Source organism: Vidua chalybeata, chromosome 1, assembly GCF_026979565.1.
Source record: "Vidua chalybeata isolate OUT-0048 chromosome 1, bVidCha1 merged haplotype, whole genome shotgun sequence".
Taxonomy (NCBI): Eukaryota; Metazoa; Chordata; class Aves; order Passeriformes; family Viduidae; genus Vidua; species Vidua chalybeata.
In genome coordinates, this window is record NC_071530.1 from 63991742 (window position 1) to 64013231 (window position 21490).

Below are 21490 nucleotides of genomic sequence, written 5' to 3' on the forward strand. Positions count from 1 at the left end.
CAGATACAGCCACCATACCTGGACCAATTCAAAGAGCCCCTACTGCATACTGATTCCAAAATAGGAAGTGGAAATGCTAATTTGTGAAGCATTAGAATAAACTATAAGCAGAAGTGTACTGATCCTACTCAGTGTCTGATTTTTCCTCTTTCACATCTAAGCTGGAATAACGTGCTGCTTGAAATCTGAACATCAACTAATTTTAGAGGAGGGTATCATTAGAACACAATATGAGCTTTATTAAATATGAATTATTAGTTCACAACACATTTGGCATGACAGTGAGAAAAAAGCATTGCCTTCAGGCCACCGTTATATCTGCCCTGTTTCCTTCTCTTTCTTCCTGTCATCCTACATCTGCTTTGTCAGCCCCAACAGTGCCCGACTTCCATGGCAAAAGACATTTGCTGCCTTCTTTTAAAGCAACCAAAAGTATTTTTATTCGTTACTAACATAGAAATAAAATTACAAATTTTAAGACCTAAGCTTTCAAGCACTTTAGGCAGAATATTTCTCATCTCTTCACTGCTGCTGTAGATTACAACAGATGACACCACATTTGATTTCACTGGCTTCATGCAGGGAAAATTTCATTCACACTCATGAAGACCAAAATTTATTTTTTAAGTAAAAGATAAAACTTAATGGAAGTGGGTTACAAACAATATCAGAGGGTTTGAACATTTGATGCCCAGAGACTTTGGAATGCCTTTTAAAACACAAAAGAGATAGGCAAAGTGGGATAAGTGAAGAGAATTTAAAGAAAAAACTCCTCACAAGACTAACACTGAAACCATCTAATCTGTCCTGGGGCTTGGGTGACAACAAAACCAGCGGAATATGACAAACAAAGACTGTGAGGTCTTTCAATACAAGGACAAATACATCAGGAAAAGCATCCGGCAAATCACCTCAGTATCAGTTCCTAAACATACCTGAAATAATAAACAAAGCTTGAGATGGGAATGGGAATGAACCAAGAACATTCCTGTACTGCTGGAATACATTTTCTCTCTAGGATGGAATGAATACTATACCAATGTGTTCAGCAAGCACTGAACTTCAACCTCTTGATGTTCTCTTATAAACCATTAAATCTGTTTCTAACAGTGACTATCCAAGGCTAATAAGAACTGAAGCATGCATAAGGAATCAAAGTAACATCATTATTATAATTTCATGCTCTATAAAACTGTAGACATTTGGTTAAAAAGCCTCCTATTTTGAAACATCCTTGCTGATATTATTAATTCTAAATTATTTTTCACATTAAACAAGTTCCCTTGACAATACGTGTGTTTCTATATACATCAAACAGTGGCTGCATCAGAGACAGATCTAACCATAACAAGCCTAATATCTTGGTCAAAAAGGAAGAAAATAAAGCACTGGCACTTGATTATACATCAATGCTGTATTTTTAAAATAAGACTGGTAAATACAGAATCATAGAATTGTTAAGGTTGGAAAAGACCTCCAAGATGCTCAAGTCCAACCATCAACCCAAGCACCACCACCGTGTTCACCACTAAACCAGGTTCTCAAGTGCCATATCCACGTTTTTGAGTGCTTCCAGGCATGCATTCACAAACATGTGGAAGATGACTGAACCACTTCCCTGGGCAGTCTGTTTCAATGCTTGACAACCCTTTCCACAAATAAACTTTTCCCAACATCCAATTTAAACCTCTCCCCTGCTACAACTTGAGGCCATTTCCTTTTCTCTTGTCAATTGTTACCTGGCAGTAGAAACTGACTCTCACCTCATCACAACCTCCTTTCAGGCAGTTGTGGGGAGCAATAAGGTCCCCCCAAGCCTCTCTTTCTCCAGGCTAAACACAAATGCATTGTACCCAATATAGTACAAATAATTTCATATATGAACATATGAAGTATTAAAGGGCTAGAATAAATTTCATTTTGATGAAGAAGTTTGCAAGGTAGCAGTTTCCATTTACTATTCAAAATAGGTCAGACATTATATACTTGCATACTGCTATTATAATCCATTTTTAAAAGTGAAAACAGTAATCACATCAGCAGCTATTAAAGTCTGATGGCCTGCTTTTTCTAATACCTGTTTAATGCTTTCTAAATAGCAAACTGAATGAGGATACTCAGCCTAGGGAAAAAAACATAATAAAAAAGACTGGAAGAGATTTCATTTTATAAGCATGTATAGCATGTATATAGAAAATAAAACAAGAAATGTTATTTTTAAACCTGCAAATTAAAATGAAGAACATACATTTACAGTAAGGCAGCCTATAATAATATCGGTCAGATCTGATGATTTTCTATTTGGAAAGACCCCATTTCAAAGTCTCATTTACAGAACACATTAACTTCTTGTTAAAATATTCTTTAAAAGTTCTAAACAGTCAACCATATTTCACTCTTCACTTTTATTAACCTATGGGAACAGACCTGACAGATATGAGAGGACAGCAGCCAACTAGTTAAATCAGCAGTACTGGAAGCATAATATGCACCCACTGAGTCACCAAGGTTATATAAACTGACACAGCAAATTAATACCACTGCTTCCCTGCCTCCCAAAATACAAACCACTCAGCTACTCAGCCATTACAAATGGTATCTGTGATTCAGTGCTAGGAGAGCAACTGTCAGAGCCCAGAAACTGAGCTACCTGCTTATTCAAGAAGAGATCTGGAGGTCATATCCAAGGTGTGTTGAGCACAAGGACATGCCTTGGCACCTGCACTGCCCTCACTTCACCCATCTGAGGATGAACGAGGAAGCCAAGACTTCGCAGACTATTCCCAGATATTTATGGAGTGATGAAAGTCCTGTAGGAAATCAGTTCTCAGGTGTTTCACAGACTGGATTGCACCTACCCAAGAGGTAACAGGGCAAAAGAACACTATGAAGTAGCTCAACTATAAAATATGGAAGAGTTGTGATCAGAAGTACTCTGAAAAATACTTGTCTAGGTACACAATGTCTGTATGAACTTGGAGCCTCCAGAAGCGTAAGACTCTTAAAAGAAAGAAAATACTTGTTCAATATAGCCTTAAAAAAGTCATAATACAAAGAATTCTTAAAATAGAAGCTTGCAAAGTGCATTATATTGTCAGAGCAAATCTGTCTCCATCCTGCCAAAGATGCTGGTGCGGTGATCAGCATGTAACTCCACCTATCTTTCAAGGCAAAAACTGTCCTAGTACCACTGCTTGTGGGCTTTAATGCAAAGTTCTGGCAATCATGCAGAACTTGAGAAGGGAGGGAAAGCAGCCTTTTAAATTTTCTTTTTAGGTCATGACATAAGAGATCACACTGATGGCCACTAATGCTCCATTTACAAATGCAGAGGGAAGTCAGCAACTTGTAGTTAAAGAAAAAAGGAAGGCATTTCTAAAAAAATGCTACATTGTACAGCAACTTCATGCTTACACAAATTATCTAATACTTTCCCCAGAGCTCAGTAAAACATAAAGCAGAAAATATCACGTACTACATGGAATTGAAAAACAAGGGTGAACCAGTGCATTTTTGTCCACAGCAAATAGGCAATCCTAACAAACAGTGATGTTTTTAAACTGAAGTTTTTTAAAAAATGAAGAAAAACCCGAACATTTTAATAAAATGTTATCTTGTCCCCTATTCTTAGAACATGAAAAGGTATGCATGTTCATCACTGAAATGATCAGACTAAATTTGAGGTCAGCTCACTTTTAACATTAGTTAGTGGTATTTAGAGCTTCTACCTTCTGTGAGGAAGTCCCAATTGTACTGGTGCTCAAAATGTGGTTAAGTTTTCAGGCAATGATAAAATCAAAAACCTTCCCCACTCTTTTCCCAGTCTTGCCCTTTTAAGTGAAGTTAATGGTTCCATATAATTCTTTGGCTTTATACAGAACTCTTTACAGAAGCCTTTGCCAACAAGACAGATGCCACATTGCCTTCTATATCAAAATAGCAACTAAGAATGATAAGTGAGGACATCACTGGAACACGGATCCAATTAGCAGAATATGGCAAAATTGACATTTATATAACAAAGTTTCAGGTTAGTCATCAATGACTAAATTTATACCACAGAGCTATTAATTCTCACTCTCTGTAGACAGAAGAGCAGCAGATTACAATAATCAGAAAACCAACAGACTTCAGTAGAATCACAGAATGATTGGGGTTGGAAGGGACCTCTGGAGATCATCTGGTCCAATCCCTTGCCAAGGCAGGGTCACCTAGAACAGATGACATAGTAACACATCCAGGTAGTTTTGAGTATCTTCAGAGAGGGAGACTCCAAAACCTCCCTGGGCAGTCTATTCCAGTGCTCTGCCACCTTCAGTGTAAAGAAGTTCTTCCTCATGTTGAGGTGGAACTTCCTGTGTTTCAGTTTATGGCCATTGCACCTCATCCTGTCGCTGGGCATCACTGAAAAGAGTCTGGCACCATCCTCTTGGCACCTGCCTCTGAGGTATTTGTATGCATTAAAGAGATCTTCTCTCAGTCTTTTTTTTTTCCAGACTAAACAGGCCCAGCTCCCTCAGTCTCTCCTCATAAGAGAGGTGCTCCAGACCTCTAACTATCTTCGTGATCATCCACTGGATCCTCGCCAGGAGCTGCTTGTCTTTCTTCCGAGGAGGAGATGAGACTGGACACAGAACTCCAGATGTATCGTTCGAAACTCCTGTGCTCCTTTTTCCCAGTAACTTGGCAATGATGATAGGGCAGAAAGCAACTGATGCCAGACAAAATAAAAAATTGAGCAGTATCACAATATAGGCAGACAGTACTTTCATGCCTATTGGATTTAAGAAAGCCTCTTTGCTAAATTAATACTGGAACAATTTATACAATTAACAAGTAGCTGGTGGCATACTAGTTAATATAAAACTTCCCCAGCACTCCCCAGTCCAACTCACCCTGGCCTTTCAGGAATTTTTCTTTTTCCTGATATTAAGTCCTTCAATATGTTTACATGTAGAAGTCTCCATGTCCCCTGCTCTGTCAAGCAAGCCAAGTCTCCTAGCATCTTGTGAAATAAGCTCTCTTATAACTCAATTGTTTCTCTAACACCTCATTTGCAGCTGTCCACTGGAAATCTCATGATTGATCCATCCCTGAATGTTATTTACCCTCTTCACAGTTGAATTAATCCTAATAGTTCATTTCTCAAAAGAGGCTTCATAATTGAGATTGTTTTCCCCCTAAATCATTCTCACTCAATAACCCGTCACTTGCCAAACTTTTTGGTTTGCTATTTATTATTTTTGTCTGTGCTAGATAAAATCTTTTCTATTTTCTCTTCTGTTCTAGAGTTAGTCCACAGCTCCTTCACATACCAAATTAGTTTTCACTCCATGGATTTTATTAGACTGAATAATCACTAGTATGCAGGAGAAAACTTCATTAGTACAAAAGCACCCTGAACTCTACACAGGAACAGAGCATGCATGAGAAAGAGAGACAGATGTATCTCTGCCAGACTTCCACCCTGCAACTAGTGGACATATTCACACCCATTATGGCTTCCCAAATGTGCTGAAAATCAAGGACTTGGCTTTCTATTCTGTCAGCTTTCCTACAGCTTTGCATTGGAAACACGCTCAATTGTAATAAGAGCCAGACACTTAATGACTGGCAGCACAATCCTCTAAATATGTACCAAGAAGCAAAAAGGAGAAAAATACATGTGTCACCAAAACCCATAATGTGGATAGATTGCTTCCAGTCGCACAGTTTTGTGGAGACAGAAGCTGAAGCCGCAGGCCCTGCTTGAGGACCCTTGCTCTCCATCAAGAGACAGAAACTACCCTGCACCTGAGAGTAACCACATGGACAATGGTACTCTTTAAAATAAAGGCTTAGGACATTGTGTCAGCAAAATGGCAATTCCCACATCACTGGTGACCTGCAAACCCTGAGCCTATCAAGTACCACCAGTTTCACTTCCTACCCTTGTAAACATACAAGGTAACTGAAAATAAATAGTGTGGTATTCAGTGTTGTTTTCTCTATGAGGCATGGGCTTCCAGTTTAATATTCAATAACCAGAGAGAAGAAACCTATGAGGATTTAAGATTATAATCAAGGCAAAGCCCTCCTGAGTCAATGGAAATGCTGGTGTGCAAGGTCTGGAGTGATTATATAATCATCTAATTAAGACAGAAACTTATTCCTATAAATGGCACCATTCCTGTTTGATTTAAAATGAAACACAGCCAACTACGTTTTGATCAAGTCTCACTTATGCAACATCAAAATAGCACTAGCTGCCTTCTACGTAAAAGGAAAAAAAGGGCTGAGTGACATCTCCACAAGATTCTTATTTCACCCTAATCCACAGAGTAACCCAAGTGATTAAAAATGAAACAATGTGTAAGTCAAAACTGCCTCTTAACCTCTTTTGGTGTTAACTCACACACTCTATTAGAAATATGCAATCTAGAAATATTAAGTACATATAAAAATGTGCTGCTGATTTTTAAAACTGGCTCACATTTTTTATATCTATTTTTAGTACACAATATGTCACCCGTAAAAGCAGATACATCCCGAAAAAAGGACACCACACAAGCTACAATACTTGTAGCTACTGTATTTGTGTTCCTACAGTTTCAGCTCCACTGCCTTGATACAATTTCACATGACATACCTAACACTCAAATAAAATGGGCAGAATAGTTTACCAAAATATCCACATTTTTTTCCATTTACTGAAAAGAGACGAGAAGCATTCAGAATTCCTACATGCTCACATGCACACCTCACCCATCCACACACATCACTGGAACCTGAGCAGAACAAGTAGTTTAATGGCACACTGCTGGGAAAGGCGGGGCTCAGATTTATGTAAGAACTTGCTATAAGGAAGGAATAAATTATTTCTACTGCAGCTTTTAAAACAATTCTACTATTTTTGAACATTATAAGAACCAGAATAGTATCATATTTAGAGTACCACTACAGAAAGAAATGGCATCATTTGGAGAAACATAAAAAGTGTATACTCTATTGCTGTAGATTTATTTAGTTACAAATCAAACTGATGAAATGTCTGCATTTACACAGTTACATTTCTAACATAAAATAGAAGCAGCATGCCAAAAGAAAGAATACTGTCATTATACAACTGTCCAAAAATTCATTTGCACCATGATAAAGTCACAGGCAGCAAGATCCTACATCATTTGGTCTTTCAGCACCCCAAAAAATACTACAGCTGGTCTTGTTAGAGAGTTTAAAAGTAGGTATGAGTATTTTTTAACCTGTCATTAACCATAGCCTACATAGGAGGTAAGCAAAGAGATTATCAACAAATATCTCTTGCATTACTTTTTTTTCTGTCACAAAGCTAGAGATGAAAATGTGATTTAAAAAATTAGAATAATCCTGTTACCATAGAGGTGTTAACCTTTCCAATATTAATGTTCATACTAAGGCTTCTACTTTCTACTACCTCTTCCCAGAAGTACTGGGAGTAATATTGCTAAGGCTTAGATTTCAAACTATTCTCCAATCTCATATTCTAGTCCTTATATAATTCCAAGGTTGGCCCTCACCCCCCACACAAAAAAGCTGTTCTACTGTCCAAGATATGATGGTAAATAAGGAAAAAAATAAATACTTGCAGCTATGCCCCTCTTTGCCCTTACTTCCACTGCAAGCACAAACAAAGAATAAGTAAACAAGAACAAGTAAAGAGGGATAACTTTTGCCAATATACACCAGCTAGTTAAGAATACAAAACGGATTATACCAGCAGTATATATATATATATACACACTGCTGGTTATTAGCAGTATATATAGCTATAAATTAGCATGACTATCTATGTGTACAATTTTGAGTTCACAGTGGTCACACCGCATGTAGTGGAACAGACGGTAAATTTTACCATCTTTAAGTAAGCAATCAATTGATATGACTAGACTTATGGAAAACAAGTATTTTTACAAGTTAAGTATTTCTGATCAACACAAATGTTAAGAGTTCACCCATATCAGATGAATTGCTTAAAACAAAATATTCAACTTTAAATAATTATTCAATGCAAATATCAACTTTAGTGGTCAAAATTACAACTCAGAGGCAGAGCCTTGAAAAAGGCATGCTCCAACAGGTTACTAAAATAGCAAATAGTTCCCTTTACTCATATCTTTTAGTCCTGGACATCCACTGAAAAAAAAAAATCCATGTGAATGGTAACAGAAAAAAAACTCTTCCAGTGGTTATGTAAAAAAATATAAAAATAATCAGAGTAGAAATCTACTTTTTATTTCTACTTCAATTAGTGCACAGTTCTAAACACCATTACTTACAAATTAACAGCATAAAAATGTTATTGGTTGCATGATTAAGAACATGGTTTCATATGATAAAAGGGGCTTATATGGATGTAAATAGCATTAGCTGCTTTGTTTAAAATATACCTTTAAAATGTACTTATTGTTTTATTTATCTAAAGGAAATTAGCATGACTATCCATGCTAGCATTCACTGCTCTATTTTTTTATTCTTGGCTTTATCTTCAGATAATTCTCTGTCTCCTCTCATCATCTAGTGTCACCCCACCCTTAGACACGCCTGCTTGAATTTTAGCTAACAAGATATCTGCGTATTTGAATTCTTTTACTAATTCTGATTAATATTACCTTGACAATAATGCAAAGCGACAGACAAAAGCAAAGCAATAAACAAAAGCCCTGAAAAAATAGACATTAAGTCACCATTTCTTTCCAATTTGCTAAATCAAGTTGATAATTAACCTGCCATTTACAGCACACCCTTTGCAAATCAGGCAAAGGTGGTAACTGGGGAAATTAATAAAGCTAACTTTAATTTCATTTTGCATTTTACATTAGCTTGGCAAGTTAAGGCGACAAATAACAAAGATGATAATAAAGTTCCACCTACGTGAATTCTTCTGAGTATTCTCAGTGCCTCCTGGAGATGACATGGCAGTAAGAAATAAGCAAGTAAAAAGAAAGCCAGCACTGGTCAAGTGAAAGCTCCAGTTACCAAGCAGCCCCACTGATGTGCATCTTCACTGATGCAGAACAAAGACCTTTGCCAGAAGGCTGCTTTTTCAAAGCAGTGGTACCGCGACGGGCAGTTTCCGATGGGCCACTCGCACGCAGATGCAGCTGCACACACATGGATACTTCAACTCAGTGCCTCCCCAGAACCTGAGCACAAGCTCCCAGCAGCTGGGCTCCACCAGAAACGCAGGCATGTATTTGGGAAGATACCACACGCTGCTGAACCAAGGGGTGCTGCAGAGACTGTAATCTTCCCAGTGGGATATAATCTGATGACACGCAGCTACAGCATGTGTTTATTTGGCAGAGAGCTGGAAGCGTCTGCAAATTATTCAGGAGCAAGGAGAAAGGTACAGAAAGGTTCTGAATTCTTTTTTTAATTAGGCACTGCTCGCAAGGCTCACCCCTTAAAGTGCCTTTCCTTAACATGGCTTAGCTCAGATACCCCACAAACCAGATTACATACTATTCTTACTTCACACATAAAATATTAAAAGCCTTGGATGTGATTTTAAAATAAATGAGAACACTGAAAACTGTATTTTCTGTATTATATATCTATGCTACATTTTCATCAAAAACAAAAAAAAAGGTTATGCAGTTGAGAAAAAAAAATACAGCAACAGCATATGACTGAGAATCTTTGGCTCTGCTGATGCTGCAGTTACACAACAGTGTATTTATGTTCAAAAACAGTAAGGCATTCCTCAGAATTGGGAACACTGGCACACGTTGCCTCTTCAGTTTAGGAGGGTGCACAGTGTTGTCAGAAACCAGACTAGCCATAGCAATTCCTTTCTTTTACTTAAAAAGATCACATTTAGCAAACCTTCTCTGTGACAATTATCAAAATACAGAGTAGGGACAAAAGGCAATTATATTACAAATACTTCTCCAATCAACATAATTAAAAATAAAAATATCCAGAATGTTTGGCCTACAAAACTTGGGTTTAACTGGTGGAAATAACACTAAAAATATCGATGTGAAAGATTAAAAGAATAATAATAATCGTGAGATAATCCTGCTTCAGTCTGGACTTCAGTAATTAAAGGATGAATTCAAGTTAGAGCTGTAGACAGAATCAACTTCTATTTTTTTCCACATCAGTCATTTAAGCATTAGAGAAAATTAAAATATTACACCTTTAAATATTTTCTGTTCTACATAAAACGAGTATGACGGGACTTATGTTCCCATGAAATTGTTTCCTATTATCTACACAGTTTGCTATTCACCCTGGCAATGGCTGAAGAAAATCCCTATTGCTACCCTGGCCTCCTCCACTCCTCAGAAAACCAGGATTCTGCAAGACTGATTCCAGCACAGAGTAAACTTCCACCACAGCCAACAGGAGCTGTATCTGCACACCCATGAGGCATCTTATTTTAAGCTGCAGTGATGCCAAATTTGTCGTGATACATCTGACCTCTGAAGGGGCTTTTGACTCAGTGCAATACTAGATTACAAAGAGAGTAGGAATCAAGGAAAAAAAGAGAGAACTACATAAATGCATCACTATTAAAATTTGTTGGGAGGATAAACCAGCCCCCTCAAAATGCAATGCAAAGACAAGAGGGCATATGGATGTCTCATGAAATAAAACCTACAAGATTCTCCAAAAATATTTGTAGATGAAGCAGAATTTAATAGAAAGGAAGGTTCCTGCTCTTCACTCTTACCCAGTCAGAATTACCATTAGAAAAATCCAAATAAGCACAAGGTTTCAGAAGTATCAGTAACGTCAGCTCTCTATGGGTTATGCTAATTCATTGTCTGAATAGTACTTTCAGGTGACAGCCATCATCCAAAATCCTGAAATCTAGTTGAGCATGGAGGCTACAAACTGCACTATCAAATCTGCAACATAAATTACATTACAGCCAAACACAGAACAAACAAAACAACAACAGAAAACCAAAACAAAAAAACCCAAAAAAAAACCAAAACAAAACAAAAAAAACCCAAAAAAACCCAAAAACAAACAAAAAAAAAAAAAAACCCACCAAAAAACCCCACAAAAAAAACAAACCCAAACAAACAAGAAAAAAGGCATTTAAAGCATTAAACCAGAAGTGGTTTAGGATAGAAGTAACAAACCAAAACTTATCTTTGGTCAGCCAAGCTACAACAGGACACACTATTTATTCCAAGGAAATCTATCTAGTTTGCCCATAAATAGTCTGGTCTCTCTATAGCAGCCTTTTGAAACTTCCTTTAGAAACTTTAGTCCCTATTTACAGCTTTGAAAATTCAGGCCTTTTTCCAATATATAACCACCTTAGTAATGAACACCATTTTATCACTAAGATCCACCCAAGGGTGTATTGACACTACCAAGAAAAGCTTTTTGTTTTCACCTCACCAGCTGAAAACTATTAAAAAATGAGCAAAAGGAAATAATTCCTCAGCATATCAAATTATTAAGAGCTGGGGTTTTTCAGTTTGGAGAAAAGATGACTTTGGAGAGACCTCACCGTGGCCTTAAGGGGGCTTATAAAAAGGAGGCAGAAGGACTTTTTTTATGGGCAGATAGTGACAGGACAAGGGGCAATGGATTTAAAATGAAAGAGTGCAGGTTTAGATTAGATGTTAGGAAGAAATTCTTTACTTACTGCCAGTGGGTGGTGAGGTACTGGCACGGGTTGGCCAGAGAGGTTGTGGATGCTCATCCCTGGAAGTTTTCAAGGCCAGGTTGGATGGGGTTCTGAGCAACCTGATTTAGCGAGTGGCACCCTAGCCATAGCAGAGGAGTTGGAAATAGATGATCTTCAAGGTCCCTTTCAGCCCAAACCATTATATACTGAGTTAGTTGACAATGCAGCCTCCTTTGGGCAAAGCAGCATGAAAATGGGCTTTCTGATGTAGTAATCAAAGGTAGAATTGTAGATAATTTTATTTCTACAGTTGAAATATGCCAAACCTCCCATACTTTTCCTCTTACATTGAAATGTAAATTCTATTTCTTGTATAGAAAATATGATCTGTCCTGAAGACTTGATGCTTAGTAACATATTAGATAAATTTCTTTCCAGTCATCTGCAAAATAAATGCGTACACAAGATATTATCCATTATAGTTTGCTTCACTCCCAGTCTTAATACTTAATCCAGCAAATGTTTTGATGCCTTGGCAAAGGCAGCTAATACATTTTCAATTACACCTCATGCTCAATTTGTGTTGCCAATTGAGAACAAAGTCACGTTCAGAGGGTCAGCACGAGGCAATCAATTGCTTTTGTGTATTATCACAGGAAACTGAAAGTTTCCCCTGTTCCTGGGTATGTATTCATAGATAGGACAAGTTCTTAAAGTATGCCATGAAGTTTGATGACTCAGCCAAACAGAATCAGATGTGTGCAACTCGTCACTATCCAGCTGTGGGCTACAGAAATGTACATTTGAAAGCTCATACATATATTTCAGTGTTGGTAATATCTGCCCAGATGTATAAAGATTCAATTATTTACTGGGGAGGACTGAAACCAGTGAAAGACCAAGAGTGAACCTTCCTTAAAGTCCTCTGTTTAAAAGGATTTTAAAACAAAATCACTATTTTTTAAAAGGCTTGATTTTAAGGCCATACCATTTCAAGGAAGGCAAAAAAGGAGCAAAAATAGAAGATACAAAAAGCTAGATACAAACCTAGAAACTGTAAAAATGTTAAATAGATGCAAGAGTCTGCAAACTTGAAAACATAAAAAGTAAAATGAAAAGCAAGGTAGCTGTAAGGACACTTCAGAATCTTGTTTCCTCCTCCACCTGTCTCACCCTATTACACTAAAATGGAAGATTTAAAGTAGTTAAACCTTATTTGCCTTTCACTAAAGGTTTGACCAGAAGTGCCCAATACTCAAGTCTTTCTGTTCCCTAGAGAATGGTTATCATATATGAGAGTCTTGGTCCATTCTTGCTACAAACAACACAGAGCATCCAAAGTTGCAAGTCTCCTTCCATAGCCTGGATGGGAAAGAAGCTAGTAAAACACAGTATTAGCTAGAAATCTACCAGGATATTTTCACCTCATAGCAAAATAATGAGGAAAAGCCCTGATATCTGAATATCAACCTGCAATTCTAATTCCATTTGAGCTTTGTTAAAAAAGAATTAAGCAATCCTCTCCCAACTGTTTTCTGGTGTGACAAAGCAAGAGTTGTCTGTGCTACAAGGTTTAAATATTGAAATTTTGGACCACAGAAACGTTAAAGTAATTGAACTCCATGTGGCTGGAATTAATTTCTACCACAATGTCACCTTACTCTTGCTCAGAAGAAACATACAGGATTATGTGCTCAAAATGACAGCTCAACTTCAAGAGTAGCTACGCCATTGAATTTATGAGCTTTGTCAACCATGAGCTGTAAAGACCTCCACTGCATATTACTTATGCACCTGGAAGGCAATATGAAGAGTAGGAAAAAGGAGTTTTATTTTGAAAGCCATCAGAACACAGCACAATAAAGAGGATCCCTAGACTGGATGAAAAAAAAAAAAGTTTGACATACTATTTGTTACAGTAGGTAGATTTTTAAAAAATGGCAAACAAAGAGAAGGAGTCAACAGACTGCTCCAAATATTGTGTGCTCTTAGAAGAGGGAACAGCGAAAGTCTGGAAATTAAAGTTTGGATATAAACATATTTAAGCTCCTGATAAAAGGACTGGAAAACTGCAATTTCAACAGCAGCATCTTAGATGCATGAATAGGGATGGCAAAAAATGTGCATGTCAAATGTGACCCAATGACTTAACCTTGAAGGCAAAAGCAAGAAAAAACACCTCTTTACTTCAGAGGTCAGTTTCCCAAGGAATATTTTGATAAAGTTCTTAAAACTTATCTGGCCTTGTTTGGAAGAGACCTCTGCTTCAAAAGGCTGAAAACATATTTTGTTGTATTGTAAACAGAAGTGCTGAAAATTGTCATATGACCCGTTTCCCTGAGCTCGAATCAAACTAATCCTGTTAAAGCTTAGAAATATGCATGACTCAGTAGCCAAAGCCATGTGTGTATTTGCCCTTGCAAAGTTGCTGCCACCTTTCATTGTCCAAAAGTGCTGTGTTGCTGATCTCCAAACAGCCTCTAGTGCTTTAGTTCTCTTTCCAGAAATGAACTCAAAACGTTTCATCCTGAACTTTTTATTAAAAGAGACTTTTGCAAACAATTTTGAAATCTAACATGTATATAGTTCCTATTTGGATAAATTAGAAGTAAACTCAACAGCATATGTTATTACCATTGTGCAATTCTACTACTTTTACAACTTTTATTTTTTTCCCCTACTTTCTCACTGCAGATTACCTACTCCATTATCTGCTCCACTCTTCCATCTTCTAATGAAATTAACAGTATTCTGTAACTATTTACTACACAATCCTGGCTGCTCTGGAACTAAAGAAATGTTAACTCAAAAAAAGAAACAATTAAATTAAAAAATGGTATGTTGTGCCTAGAAGGATGATGGAATGATTTGAAATCTCAGTGCAGTCCTAAATGCACTAGGTTTCAAGTATCAGAGCAAATAACCACATATGTGCTATCAAATTTCCAGATTCTCAGCTGTAAAATGAAAATGATACCTTCCTAAACGATGCAAGAGCACAACCCCTCAAATACTAAAATCAAAACCACACACAAATATCAACTAAACTAAACTCTACTATTGCAAGAAATTACCAAGATTCACAACAGAACACTTTTTTTTAGCATCTTTCTGAGTGTCAGCCAAGACAGGACAGCACAGAGCATAAGCCAGTTCCTACAAGCAGTTCTCCCAAGACTGAAATTGGTGCAAGCTAGAAGGAAACTTGCAGGCTACTCCATATGGCACACCAATGTTTTCCAATTCATAAAACCATCATCTTTTATAGCAAAGACCTCTGTAACAAAGTACTAAAAAAAAAGATATGGAACTGGACAAGCTTTGAGATGTTCTGTCCTCATACTTCACATACACAAATGCCAGTGCTGCAGCAGTGTCGACAAAGGCATCACATACTCATGCCCTGCCTACTTCAGAGAGAGATGTTTAACACAAAAAAGCAGGAAAGCTTATAACTTTCACTTTCTCAGCATCACAGATTATTAAATAATAATCAATTTCAATTACTCTGTAAGAGAAAACCCTTGTGGTTGAAAGAAGAGAGACTGGAAAGGTTTGTCCTGCTCCTGCACAGTGTGGGTACAGCAAACAACAAAGGAGAATGTCTGGTCCTGTAAAAATAAGTCTTAAAGCAAAAGGAGGAATAGTAAAATCTATTCCTCACAATGAAATAGAGTACAATCTGCAATAACAACATGAAAATGGCAGAAAAAAAATTTCTAAAACATTGACAAATACAAAAATAATTCATAATTTCTTAAAGTAATATTACAGTCTTATTTATTCTTATGCTCCTTAAAGGTATTAACTGAGTTAGTCGATTCTCAAAACTTTTCAATGCTGCAACCTGGCATATATACATTCCTTGTTAGGGCCCCTCCTGGATGACCCCTAGTATCTTCAAAAAATATACTTAAATGATCAATGAATTACCATTTTGTACTTTGGCACACACAGTGAGAAGCTGTAAATGAAACCAGGAACAATTCAATTTCTCAGTTGTGTAGATTTTGCTTCAATATTAAAATAAATAAATACTAGATATATATCAAGGGCACTTAACATGTTTTAAGGTTACAGACATTTGAAGATTTCACAAATTTACTGACTACACCTATGCACCTATTTGTATTTACACATCCACAAAACTCCAGGGAAGTAAAGTTTTAAAATAGATCTGAGAGGTCTGTGAAGCTATTCACCTTGTGAGTCACATCTGCACTCTCAGGTTCAGTGCCAATATAAAATTTGCATTTTTTTCCTGTGTTCATTGTGCAATTGATAGGATGCATTACAGCATTCAAGTTTCTAGTGCTATGCTAATTTGAATCTCAGACTAGACCATTCAGTTTCTTAACTCCTGTACAACTTACTTTCTATCCTGAGCAAGGCATAAGAACTCATCACTGGTGAAAATGAAAGTTGTATCTGGATACTGAAAAAAGTGCATACAACTCTCTTTTAACCCTTCTAGAAAATATATGGAAGGATTTTTTTTTGTGGTACTTTAATTTCTGCATATTCAGAAAGAATGATCTTGTATCTTTATGAAAGATATTTTTATGCAAGACATTTACCATCCTTATATCCTGGAAGCTATTACTTTTTAGCATATGGTGTTCAAATTCACAAGTAACAAGTTACTATTATAAAAAAATGGCATTTCAAGGTTTTCCATTGGAACAGATTTTTATGTACAATGATTTCAAGTGCAAATGCATTAAAAGATGCAAGTGTATAGGAAGATATTTTAAACAGTTCTTTTTTAGACCCTGAACTAGTTATTTAATGAACAGAATGCTGAGGAAAACATTTCACTCTGGAAAGTTATGCAAAGATAAATTAGTTGAGGATGTAGTCTATACTTGCAATATTAAAACATAAAGAACCATCTACTCAACTACTTAACATGTTTCAGTTGGAACCAACTTTTCAGAGCTTCTTTTGCTTTTTAGATTACAGTGTTAGGCTGTTAACTTAGGACACACTGCTTGCCCTTGCTGCTGCCTTTTTCCTTCCTCTGTGACAGGATTCCTATGGACATCCACAGAGTGATCTCAGTATGCTTCATCAACCAGAACTAAGCCAACCAAATGACAGATCATTTTTGACAAAATCTAGTGAGCCCTGGAAGCAGCTCAAACCAGAAAACCCAAGTAGGAGCCCCGAATTAGACTGGACAAAGCTGTCCTAGAACCGAAACATCTGCCATTATGTAAAGAATCCTTCACAACTAGGAATCTCCTACTCTCCCTATTTCCAGCTGATGAAAGATATGCCAGATACTAATGTAAGTTCCAAAAGGCCAGAAAAAGACTGACTGAAGCCAATATAACGAATACCTCTACTTCACAATCCAAGTTGACAACTAAAATTCCAAGATCTGAGAACTTAGTAAGTCAGAAACCCAAGAATATTTCTTCCAAGCATGTATTTTCAATCAGTTGAGCACCTGGATTTTCGGTAGTTTAATCCCAATCTCCTGGGAAATGTCAGACAAAAGAGTGAAAGTTGTTGCCAAAATCAAAACACTGAATCTATTGTTTATTTTAAACTTTCTTGTTGTCATCTTCTAGAAAGGAATTACACTTGCTTGACAAGACCATTCTTGAAATTTTCTTAGCTATTATTCCCCTCTCTTCTGTCAGGTACAAGCTTGTCCACCAGTTCACTGTACAAAAATGCACACAAATTAGGCTGAGAGATGTTTAATATCCATTTTCCATGATGCATCCCTCTATGCTTATCTAGCCTTCTCTTGGCTACTAAGACCAGTCTTTCATAACTAGTATTGGAAATCTGTATCCATTACAGAACCAGTTGCTTGGTTTGGTATAAATTTCAAGGTCAATACACAGCTAGCACGTTCCTCTTCCATCAAAATAATTGTCTTTGTAAAATACTTACTGTCAAGTAACGTTAAAGTCTATTGAAACAACAAGGGGCATAGAGAGAAATTACTTTGGAAACCATTCTTCTGGCTTCCAGAAACTCACTTAGAACACCTGATCAATGCAAACAAAAAGCCAGGATTCACTGTTCTCACAAGCACCAGGTACTACCTGGTAGCTGCCTTGCTTTGGATCAAAAGGAGCCTTCCATTTTGTATTGAGTTGCTTTATGTTGAAAGCTGTCAAATCAATCAACAAAAGGGTTGGTTTGGTAAATTACAGAAAAAGTGACATTTTACATAATCTGTGTTGCTTATCTGTTACTGTAAGTGTTATTTTCCTTTTGCAGCATCACAAAGATGAACTTTCAGTAATGAACTGAAAAGGCAAAGGAATGCAGCTGATAGAAATTTCTGTCCCTCCTTTCAATTTCAAGAGACAATTGATTGACATAAGTCAATACACCCGACTTCATTCTCATAAATATGAGTACCAAACCCACAGTCAGAGATAATAGCAAGTCTCAAGGCGATCAAACATTAACGTCAGTAGGTAGAGTAAGCCCCAATTTAGGATTTCCTGAAAATGGGACTGTGTTCCATCTGTGTAATAGAGACAAAGCAATAGTACATGACAGTTTCCAGCCATTACATCATATATTGGACAAATATTTGTATCTATCATCAAGTATCTCCAGCAAGTTGAACTATAAAAATTAAATTTGCATAATACTGTGAAAATTCCCTGGAAACAGCCAGACAAAACCCTAACATATAACAGCCTGCAACACATGCCAAAAATATATCAGTGCTGAAAAAGACATCAACTAGTTGAAAACAAAGCCCTTAAAAACTGAACACCAAAGGAAAGGCTTGAATTAGGTAAGGGAATCTCTGAAACCTACATAAGACAACAAAATATCTGTGTTCTCCCTACACTTACTACTCTCTCAAAGAAAACAGTAGCAAGAAGAGGTAAAATGAAAAGCACACACCCTGCTGGGTCAACATAAAATTAACACTGTCAAATGTAGAAGGGCAAAAGTTCCTTCCTAGTTTCACTTAATACACAAATTACCATAACTCTTACAAACATTTAAGTAGAAAATAAAAATAGAATTTACCTTTGAATGTCTCAAGTTCCTTCCTGTTGGAGAAGAGCAGAATTAAAAAAATAATTAGAAACACCCCATGTAGAACTACAGGATTTATTTTACATGCTTTAAGACTCACTAAAAGACAAAAATCAAAGAATTTGACTGTCATCATATATAAGGGTAATACTACTACACGTGTTTATCTAAAGCAAACAAAATCAACCTGTTTATAACTTAGGCCACCATCTCTTTATAAAAATGTACAATTATACAAATATAGCACATTTATATCTAGCTACATAATTTCCACATACACTGCTCCAAAAATAACCAAGACTTCTTAAGGCTTTAGTTACTAAAGCATCCTTTGCTTAGAGAGATTTACCAATTTACAGCACAGTGAATAACAATTTGTGTCCCATTTTTACCAATGCTATTCAAACAAATCTTGGCAACAATGAAGCAGAAAATTTTGACAATATCACTCTGTTAAAACAGAAAGGCAAAGAGACATACAGTGACATTCCTCAGAGGAGAGGATTTTCAAGTATGGAATATGACAGATAACCCACAAGTACTCATGCACCAGAAAGCTAAGAAATTAAGAAAAAGGTGATAATAATATCATTTTTGCCTTCATATCAGGCCACTTTCCACTTTTAGTAGTTATGCAATTGTGAATGCAGAGGCTATAAAATGAGCAGAAATATCTTCTGTTTTAAAGAAATTGCAAAATGCTCCAATTGTCATTACTACAATGATTCATGATTCATCATGAATTTAAAGGCTAAAGAAGAATCAATGTAATAACTGAGATAAGGCAGAATGCTGGCCTTAAAAAACACTCATTTACATCAAACATTTTTTCAGTCTGCACCTTGCAGAATGCCTAGTTGAATTCTGAAGCAAAAGTGACTGTAAGAAAAATAAATTAAAGACTGAATTCACAATTGTCCAGATAAATGATTATATTCTCTATCCACTGACGAAAGCACTCCTCAGTCACCTACCAGAGACACTGTTTCACAATACATACCATAGTAAATCCCTTTACCCCTTAACAGATTCAGCAATTCAGCATATATCCTTGCATCAAGTACAGACAAAACTCAAAGTTGAAAAAAATTATTCTCTAAGCAGGCCAAAGTATTCTAAAAGAAGCAAGAGAATGTGTTTACCTCCACATTTTCAGAGAACATCCCACTTTTGTCACCAAAAGTTAAATACAGGTTTTTGAAAGAATGGGTGCTTTACCAGGAAATAAGCTGGAGTGTGATTCACAGTAAAGAATTCTATTAGTTGCAACTTCCTGTGACTATCTATTTCCTTTCCTGCTTCTCCTCCATCCCTTTCCCAAGCTAGTTTCTCCCTTTTATACCAGAGAAAAAAAGCTACTTTACAATACTTGTTATTTGCAGGCTCATATCCAAATAAAATTTTCCTACCCTGTATACTCTAAAATAGAGTTACAAAATTCTCACAAGTTGCCCTCATTTTTTAATCATGGCAGAGTAGTTGAGGAAACAACAATCACAGGAAACGCTTGTTTTCCATGGACTGAAACAAAACCTTACTGAAGAAAATATCTTGTGAAAGTAAGAGGGGGAAAAACTACATTACTTGCACCTCAAATCAGGAGATTTACTTGTCTACAAAAGGAAAGAGAAAACAATTACTGCCATTGTGTTGAAAGAGGTTAGTAAACAAGATGGTAATAAGGTAATCAAGTGGCAATCACTCATTTTGTCTAATCCCCCACAATTTTCCTTTTCAAAATCCATCAATATTTTTAGGGTTGAGATGCACTACGATATTGTCCCTATATCCATATACATCTTTACCATTAAGAAAGTTGGAAATTAGTATCTGACAAAAACTTTTTTCCCCCAGAAAAATTAAAAGTATCTGTGATTAGCATACAGTAAAAATACAGATTTGAAATTTAAGGATCTGTATTTCCTAGTATCCTCATACCAATTCAGACCCAGAGACTGAAGATTTTATATTTTATATTGCATGAATTAATCATATCTTGTGGTTTCTCACAAGACTGTCAATAAAACTTCTATTTAGAAATATATAATAAAAGTACATGCTTATTGAAACCATGTTAAGCATAAGCAGCATGGAAGATTTTTTTTTTTAATTTATTAAGTCAAATTATCCAAATAAAAACTTGTAAGTTTAAAAATTTTAATCTTTAATCTCATTTACCGTCAGCTTTGGTAAGAACATGACACTAAACTGAGAAGTGGAAAGGAAACTGACTTGTGATGACATTGGAAAAACAAATGGCTTAAAAGTATATCAGTACATTTTCTAGTTGGGTAATGAAGACCTGGCACTGATGTACAGAGAAAAACGTATAATAGAGTATTACACTTCTCCCCTTTACAAGTAAATAAATGTTTTTGTATTTACTGATAAACTGCCAGAAGGAAGATACTGCCTATGTCTTCTCTAAGAGTCTAGAGACAAAAAGTCATCTGCAGAATACACTGACCTCACATTAACAATTGAACTTCATATTTGGAACACAGACAATGTAAAGAAACAGCAATTTGTGAGAGTAATAAAATGGATTAAATTGAAAGCAGTTTTCGAAAAGTGGCCTTCAAAGCAAGGTTAAAAGACAAGCAGGAGGAAACATGTAAGGCAATTGAAAGCCCTCCATAGGGAAATGCTCCTGGATTTTAAAGAGTTTTCATCCAAATGAACATTCATGCACTTCACAGATGGATGAGATAACCCTTTCCACTACTATTACAAGGAAAACACACACCTGCCTTGTATCTGGCCTCGCTACACATGAAGGCTCTTGAAGACCAGCATGAGCTGCTCAACCTCTGTCCAGGATTAAAGGAGCTCCCATGCTGAGTCCGACCACTGATC

The 21490-nt window shown here is 36.5% G+C and overlaps 1 protein-coding gene across 2 annotated transcripts in view; it reads right to left on the reverse strand.

Moving 5' to 3' along the window:
• DTNBP1 (dystrobrevin binding protein 1) overlaps positions 1-21490 on the reverse strand; it is a 63392-nt gene that overhangs the window by 17373 nt on the left and 24529 nt on the right. For both annotated transcript variants that reach the window (XM_053967083.1, XM_053967075.1), the window contains exon 7: positions 18626-18648. In XM_053967083.1, the coding sequence (XP_053823058.1) occupies positions 18626-18648 (23 nt within the window). The remainder of the gene's footprint in view (positions 1-18625; positions 18649-21490) is intronic.